General features: G+C 44.0%; 1 protein-coding gene across 1 annotated transcript; it reads right to left on the reverse strand.

Annotated features, from left to right (window-relative positions):
- Positions 1–4,182: 4,182 nt before the first annotated feature.
- Positions 4,183–5,818, reverse strand: LOC100274122 (Membrane metalloprotease ARASP chloroplastic). Its single transcript, NM_001317055.1, has one exon. The coding sequence runs from the start codon at positions 5,775–5,777 to the stop codon at positions 4,503–4,505; it is 1,275 nt and encodes a 424-aa protein (NP_001303984.1). The 5' UTR covers positions 5,778–5,818; the 3' UTR covers positions 4,183–4,502.
- Positions 5,819–9,098: the final 3,280 nt, after the last annotated feature.

Below are 9,098 nucleotides of genomic sequence, written 5' to 3' on the forward strand. Positions count from 1 at the left end.
ACAGAGGAATACGTCCGATTTGGAATCATCAATCGAACCTACAATCAATACAATTTACGTTTTATCTTAGGAGTAGTTCTAGTTTAGTCTTCCAATCCCCAAATTCTCTGTTTTATTCGACTCTACGTCGATTAGAGGAGTCTAGGTCGGCCTGCCGAGCCTAGACAACACCTAGGATCTCTCCTCCCCGACGGGGTCCCTCCCGGGAGTGAGATCCAGGCGCCGCCGGTGACTTCCGCCGCCCCTGCGCACGCGCGGACCGTCCGGCCGTCAGGCAGGAAACCCTACGCCCTGCTCCAAGTCCCGAACCGTCCGGCCCCTGGCCGCGGACCGTCCGCGCCTGTGCAGCAAGCACCGCCACTAGTTCTCACGCAGTGATTGGCGCCCCAAAAAGGCACCAACAGTTTTGTTTGTGTAGATTTGGCACATGAGTGATTTTAAATACACCCTGGTGTCACTGACTCTATTTAAGTTCATTTAGCTTTCGTAACATGATGCACCTTTATCTTCTGCTCTTTTAGCTAATAGCAGCTAATAGAGAATGGTGCCAATCCTTTTTATTTTAGCTCATGCATTCCCGTGTTCAATGCACTTTCACCTTAAATGTGTGCAAGAACATGTCTGCATGACTTTTGTTTTGCACCTAGCTGTAGTTGGCAAATTTCGAATAATATAGGTTCATTAGGAGAATCTACTTCATACCTGGTTTATCTAACCACTTGTCTTCATCTGGCCTTGCTAAAGCATTTTCCCCTGCAGCAAGGACCCTTCAGTGGCATTTCGTTTCCGAAAAGATATATAGAACCAGTATACCAGACCAATCTGACCAATCTGAATTTGCGTAAGACAGACATGTATGTGATTCAGTCATGCTACATGGGGCGTTTGCTCCCCTAAAACTTCTCTTTATGTGACACCATCGTCATCTAGTTTGTTGCAGCCTAGGAGAGACAAAAACTACTAAGCCTTCATCGAGTTGTTCCTGGCTTCTCAGTAGCTTGTAAATATTAGCTTTATGTTTATCTTTATTTGGTAGATTTTGGCATGGCCTATCTGTAGACATCAGATACTTAACAGAAGCTGCTTATGTTTCAGGCAAGGAATCATCTGCATCTCCATTCTCCAGGAATGTTTAGTCTAGCATAACCAGTTTGAATATTGTTAGTGTTGGCATGAAGGTAAACCTACAACATCATACAAAATTGATCGGTTTCCATTACGTTAAAAAATATAAGAGAAAAACCTTTGCTTAAAGATTAAAGTTTAAAATTTATTTAACCGTCATAGGGAATATTAATCTGCTCCCAAGCTAAACCAATCGATTCCTTGCATTTTTAGGCTCAGCCCAGGACTAGGCTCCACGCATTTGTCATCATTCAGCTCTTTGGAGTTTGGACAACCCCCGAGGGTGCCAAATCCAGGAGGCTGCATTATTTGTCAAACACAGATCAGCAAAGATGAAAAACGTCTCTGGTCATTGATCAACTGCAAGCCGATCCTGTAGTTTAATTTGCTCAACCAATCCAATGTGGAAGTTTTAAGGACATGGAAGAACTCCATATACAAATTTGTATATGGTATTTATGTCCTGTATAGTGATTTATATAGATATATAACAGTAGTTTCGTACGGAATGGTATCTTACTCATGAGTCATGACGTCGATGTAGTTATTTATATAGATATATATAACACTACTTTCGTGCTTTAGTGTCCTCTCGCTAACCAGACAGTTATAGTGTTTACGAAATGTAAAAAGAGTACACTTTTTCCTGCCAGAATTGCGAGCTGGATGGCCCATCGAATTAAAATTATAAGATATATTTTGCTTCGCTAGATAAACATGTGACCAACAATTTCTTGATTTTTTTACTGCAACATCAACGATAATTAGATAGATACTGAAAAAATATATGATTATGATTTTATATCACATAGATTGTACGTTTAGTAGTTATCAAGGTTTCAAATAGCAAAACAAATTCCATGAATTTTACTTTTACTATTATTCTAAGTCAAACTTATCTAACTTAATCAAGTTTATGCAAAAAAAAAGACTTGTAATATCAATTTTATCAAACTTAATCAAGCTCCTCTTGAGTTTGATCCTGGCGCCTATGAGATCGTTGCCAACATAACATAATACAAATTAAAACTCAAACAGGTCTGGTAACTCTTGTGCCAACTGTGTCATGTCGTCAGCTAAATGTAGTCACCGGTTATAACCTTTTACTGTTGGATTGCAGTCACATGAATGCGCTCGAAAACTGAGGGTAGATTTGGCAGTTGAAGAACAGCGGGAACAAGAACTGAGCAGAATGCTGAAGGGCATAGTAACACATCCAAGCTAAAATTGAGACACATAAAAACGACCATGAATGATACTATATGAGACTGATCAGCTCAATTCTAGGTTATGTGCACTGTTTGCTCAGTAGGCTACAAACCATAAGGTTTATCTCCTCACTGATTTGATATTATTATTTATTATGCCATTTCTGGGAAGTTGACTTTCTGTTGTGCTGTACTTGCATTATGCCTCTTCATGTTTATGTAGATGCTCGACTTTAAACTTATGTTGTCGTGTAGATGCTTAGTTCTCTGCTCACCTTTCACAGGCGAATTAAGAAGAAGACTAACTTGGATGAACCAGCACAAGAAGTATGTTCCCTAGACAATGGCAAACAATGTTACCTCTACGTAAATGTATGTACTTAGATCTTAATTTTACGGATCTGGTAAGCCTCCACCGCTTCCCATTGTATACATGGATGGTTCTCTTGGGGATATTTCAGTTTTGGGAATTTTTGGAAGGTACCATTGTATTTGTGCTTGTTTTGTTTTGCTTGTTTGTTGTATGTGATGTGAGCTTGAATTCGGGGGCTAACAATTAATTTGGGATGTGCTCCGAGGAATTCCTGGTTTTGATGGTTTCTTTCATCATCCATATTGGTATGCATATCCTTCATGCATATTATGTATACAACTATTAGGATTCGCTCTTGCTTTTGGTTCTTCTGGCAGAGCACATATGACATATGGTTTCCTTGTAGTGGACCATATTTTCCAAAAGATTTCCTCCTTGTTCCCTTGAAAGCAAACTGCTAAAACAGTCAATTCATGTTGTTCAGTTTTCTTAATCTTTGCTTCAAATATATCTATGCTATGACTTAATATACGTGTGGTTAATTTTAAAATACTATTATCTGGTCTCTACCACTTATGTATATATCTGTTGCTATTGAATTTTAAAATCACATAACTGTCCACTAACCTTGGCCATATCATTAGAAATTTTGCATTGTCCCGCTAGGGCGCCTCATGTTCCAGTATAAATAAAACAGAATAATCAACATAAAACCTAGACTATTGCATTTCTTGACAAGGATACAAAATGAGACATTAATTCCTTCTTTTCTGCTTCTCTGTTTTGTGTTTCCTCCTTCTTGATCCATTTTTATGTAAGTATTAAGCTGTGCTCCAAATAAACCATGGCCTATACATTTTTATGCAGGTATTAAGCTGTGCTCCAATGGTCTATACAGTGAAAGCAACTCAGATCCGTAGAACGGAAAAGCAAGCGCTTTTATCACAAACCGGGATGTGCGCCTTGCAAGTTGCAGCTAAGAATTTTGGAGTACATATTCTCACCATTTCTTTTGCCCTGGATGTACACTTAATAGAAACTTGAAAAGATTCATTTGGAAAACAGCAACACAACTACAAAAGGATATATGGGAAGTGTAGCAAATTCCAATACATCAGTTCACGCAACAAAGGTAGAATTTTACTCCCTCCATCCTAGAATATAAGGCGTAACTATTTTTTTTTGTTCTTGTCCTACAATATAAGGTGTGCTCCCTCTGCGTATACGTACATCGATGTAGTGGTATAGAGAGAATTAAATATATTTCTTGGTCTTCGACGCCTTATATACTGGGATTGAGAAAAACAGATGTCTAGCCAAATTGAAATATAATGACCAGATTCATAGGCTTCTAAAATGTCAGTAATATCAGATAGGAGACAAAACCATGTAGTGATGTTTTTTTTTCTTTTGGAAGGAATGCACAGTGCACTAGTGATGCTATAAGCTTGATTTGATTCCAAAGCACAAGGTTGAGCAACTACCTATGCATTGGAATTGGTAATTTACATTTGAACAAGTCAGGTTTTTTTTTTGTGCCTCGATCACAAACTTCATTCCGAAAATAGCAATAGAAGGACCTACGATCAGTGTAGCAAAGCTGGAGTGCTAGAGCAGTCCCATGGCTGATTTGGTGACCCGGAATCACGGGATGATTGAAGGGGACTGAGGGAGAAATTAGTTCATTTCTCCCTCAATCCCCTCCAATTCCCCCTGATCCACTTGTCACCAAATCAACCCTAAAAGGGTGAAAAAAAAGAATAACAACAACTAACCTTAATTTCCCAAGCCAACCATGTTCTGATACCGGCAATTTTACTACAGCTGCGATCAGTTAATTTCCATCCGAAGCATCATCACAACATCTCCTTGATGAAATCAAGGTTGAGTGTGTCACGCACGATGAGGAACATGCCAACCATGAGCACCACCAATATCCCTGATGACATGATCCCCTGTTCAACTTCTCGCGGAATCTTGCGGCCACCACGAGCTGCCTCGAGAAGGATCAATGCCAGCGTGCCACCGTCCAACGCTGGTAAGGGTAACAAGTTTATGGCCGCAAGGTTGAGGTTGATCACCGCCGCAAACTGAAACAGGCCGTCAGCGCTGGACCTGGCAACCTCCGCTCCCACCGCGATGATGGCGACAGGGCCGGACACCTTGTCGGCCGACTGAGAGAAGTTGAGCAGTGTCTGCCTGAGCCCGTCGAACACGGTGACGGTCAGGAGCGCGAACTCGCGCGCGGCTAGGACGGTGGCGTCGGCCAGGTTCTCGGGGCGCACGCGCGTGACCCGGACGTTGGGGGAGAGCTGCACGCCGATGCGGCCCGTGCCGTCGGCACTGGTGTCCGGCACGACGGTGAGCTCGACGGGCCGCGGGTCCGGCTCCAGCTTCCCGGGCGCGGCTCTGAAGACGGTGAGGGGCACCTTCCTGCCGGGGCTCGCCTTCATGAGGTCGACGAGGACGGGCACGGACGGGTCCGGCGCGGCGCCGGGGGCGGCGAGGATGACGTCCCCGGGGAGGAGGCCCGCGCGCGCGGCGGCGGAGCCCGGGAGGACCTCGGGCACCAGCACCCCGGGGAGCCGCGCCTGGACGGGCACGCCGACGGTGAGCGCCTGCGCGTACACGACGAGGAAGGCGAAGGCGAGGTTGGCGGCGACGCCAGCGGAGACGACGAGCAGGCGGTCCGGGACGGGGCGGTTGCGGAGGAGGTCGGGGTCGTCGGGCGCGAAGCCGGACTCCGGGTCGTCGTCGGGGAAGCCCACGTAGCCGCCGAGCGGGATGGCGCGGAGCGTGCACTCGACGGCGCCGAGGCGGAAGCGGGCCAGCGCCGGGCCGAAGCCGATGGAGAACTGGGAGACGTGGATGCCCCGGGACGCCGCGGCGAGGAAGTGGCCCGACTCGTGGACCAGCACGATGGCGGCCAGCACGGAGGCCGCGGAGGCCACGGACTCGATGCTCGCGAGAAGGTCTGGCGAGGCGGCGGCGGCGGGCTTAGCGAGGTGGCAGTGGCGGCGGGGGAGGGGGAGCGGGAGGTGCACGGGGAGGTGGTGGTGGGAGTGGTAGGTGGAGTGGAGCGGGGACGGGGAGCGGTGCTTGAGGGCTGGGGAGAGGTGGGTGGTAATCATGGTGGGAAGGGAGGACTGGAGGAGGAGCACGAGGAAGAGGCCGCAGTGGATAATCTGGCATTCTCGGAAGAGGAAGTTTGGCGAGAGGTGAGTAGCGGCTGTGCCGGCTGAGCTGTGTGGTGTAGACGAGGCGGAGCAATAGGTCGGCTAGTCACCTGTGTCACTGTGTGTGCGCGCATTTTGTTTTTAAGAAATAACAGTTTTCGGATGAAAAACGGTCGGGAAACACTAAAACTATTACCGTTTTTATATTTTTTATTTGAAACAAATCGAAAACGGTAACTCCGGAAACACAAACGATATTGGTATTTCGAAAACATCGAAAACAAAAGTTTGGTGCGAAAAATAAACCAGTAACGGTCGAAATCTAAAATACGATCGGTAAACATATCAAACTTCACAATACAAATTGACAAAAGATCACAAAGACCACAAGTTCACAATTCATGATATAACAAGTTCACAACATAACAAGTTTACAAGGATCAAAAATTTATAATATAAAAGTTTACAAAGATCACAAGTTCACAATATAACAAGTTCACAGTATAACAAGTTCATAAAGATCACAAGTTCACAGACTCAAAGTTCACAATTCACAATATCCACTCGATCTAGCTGACATGCATGCTTACTTATGAAATATTTTTTCCTCACATAAAGAGTTTTTTCACAACCTCACAGGAAAACTCTAAAACCTAGTGTGTGGAAAAGACAGATTGTCGGCTCTCTATCATTATATATTACTAATACATAACATGTGCATAGAAAAGGGTGGATTCGTTCGAGAGACCAAATCGTTAATCTCAACTGCCTTCCAACACCATCTATCCCAAAAAAATCTTAAGGCGTCCAAAAAATACAAAAATAGGAAATCCTTATCTAGAGACGTACAGGCGATGCGAAAAATCATATGCTGAAAAATTCCGAAAAATCTAAGACATAATTTTGATAAATTCTGAGACACATTTCCGGAAAATTCCGAGACACAATTTCGGTAATTTCCGACAAAAATCGGTAACCGAAGGAAACGGTCGGTAAAACACCACGCCGATTCCGATACCGATTCCGATAGAAAATTCCGAAAATCGATTCCGTTTTCGAAAAATACCATTACCGGTGAATTCGATCGAAAATTTTCGAAATCGGTTTCCGGAATACCGAAAATTTCTGAAACTGTTTTCATCCCTATTCATCACTCATGTGTTCCCGGAGTGAGCTTATCACAATATCTATGTCATAGCATATAAATTTACATAATATATAATTATTCTAATGTATAATATTATTTTTAATTCTAATATTAAATACTAGAGTATGAGATGTGAGCCACTTGGATGATTCATGTTTCAATGTCATGATCAAGCAGCTTCTCTTTCCTCTTAACTACCTTGCCACGTCAAAAAAATGTTTATGTGACATATTAAATGAGTATGTTACTATGTATTAGAAATAACCATATAAAGGTATGTACAATAGGTGTCTTTAGTTATATCTTCGGTTGTGTTTAGAGGGATGAATATAAAAAACTCAAGACATGACTCCTGATGAAGATACGTCGCTTAGCTCTATGCTCGAGATAAAAGACATAGCTAATTGGTGTATTGATTTTATTGAATATTTTAATTGGTGTAATGAATATAGTAAGATACATGTTTTAGACATTACCAATATATCAATTGTACCGTGCAAAAGGTGCAAGGTTGTACATGCCCAAAGGGCATGTTTAGGAGCAAGGGGAACGAAGGGGATTGGTGGTTAAAATCCTCTTGCTATTCAAAATAGAATAGCAGTGAGATTTTAGAGCAACTCCAATAGTTCTCTAAACAACTCTCTAAATCTTAGATTTAGGAAGTAAACAGAATAATGCTTCTCCAATAGTTTTTCAAATGGACTTGCTAAATTTAGTTACTTGCTATTCAACATATTTACTCTCCAATTTGGCAACTCGGTAGGAACTCTCTAAGAATAGTGAAAGTTCCCTATGCCTGGGAACAGGATTTGGATATCGCCTAGAGGGGGGTGAATAGGCGGATAATAAATATCACTTTAAAACTGGAAATTATTACTCTACTCGAAGGCTGGATCACAGTGGAATGAAAGACCCTTCGAGTAGGTTGCAGCGGAATTGAAATTCCTGTCTTAAAATACCCTACACTTCGAAGACAGCTTGTACCACATATAAATATAGAAGTGCAAGTATAAACAACAAATAAGACAGAGAAACAGCACACAGCACAGAGCAAAGCACACAGACACAGAGATTTATCTCGAGGTTCGGCCAAGCCTGGAATGCTTGCCTAGTCCTCGTTGGAGTTAGCCACACCTTGGCTTGGAGTCTATTTCAACTCCTTCCTCCGTTTGCTCAGGTCTGTCAGTGCGACAGATAGAGCCTTCCACTATGTTGATATTAGTTACAACGATGTTGTGGCTGCTTACAATCTTCTCGACAGCACTCCGGCAGAGTAACAATGCGCTCACGATTTTGCTCTAGCTCTCAACAGCACTTCCCCTCTCTCTAAAGGCTTATAACTTCGCCTCTACACAAACTAGAGAGATACACAAGAGAGGAAGAGAGAGAATTGATCCAAATGATGTATGCACTTGTTGGCTGCTCTTGTGTCACTGTTGGAGGCGCCTAGGGGTCCCTTTTATAGACCCAAGGGGCCTAGGAGCCGTTGGAATTTCTTTTCGAAGGCAATCCTTGCTTTCTGTCGGGTGGCGCACCGGACAGTCCGGTGCACCACCGGACATGAACATCTTGTCCGGTGCCCGATCTCCTTCCTTTTCTGGCGAAGCCGACCGTTGCGCTTTCGGACCGTTTGGCGCACCGGACAGTCCGGTGCGCCTACTGACCGTTGGCTCAGGCCACGTGTCGCCTGCTGATTACGCTGTCGACCGTTGGCTCGGGCGGCTCAGACTCACCGGACAGTTCGGTGCACCATCGGACAGTCCGGTGAATTTTAGCCAAGACTCCCCGCAGATTCCCGAGAGCTGGCAGTCCACCGCCGAGTCAGCCTAGGGCATCGGACACTGTCTGATGCACCACCGGACAGTCCGGTGTGCCAGGCTGGTGCTGGTTTTGGCTATACAAGGCCATATCTTCTCCAACTCTTTTCTTATTTTCTTGGCACTGTTTATAGCACTCAGATAACCATGTTAGTGAACAAAACAATTCACTGAGTCCAGAAACATACCTTGTTCACTTCTAGAGCTTGATCTTGAGCTTTATGACTTACACCACATAATTGTAGATGTTACATTATTGGTTGTAAGTCATGTCCTTATGTAGTGATTCTTGATGCACCATAACTCTTCTTA

The sequence above is a fragment of the Zea mays genome, chromosome 1 (assembly GCF_902167145.1).
Source record: "Zea mays cultivar B73 chromosome 1, Zm-B73-REFERENCE-NAM-5.0, whole genome shotgun sequence".
Classification (NCBI taxonomy): domain Eukaryota; kingdom Viridiplantae; phylum Streptophyta; class Magnoliopsida; order Poales; family Poaceae; genus Zea; species Zea mays.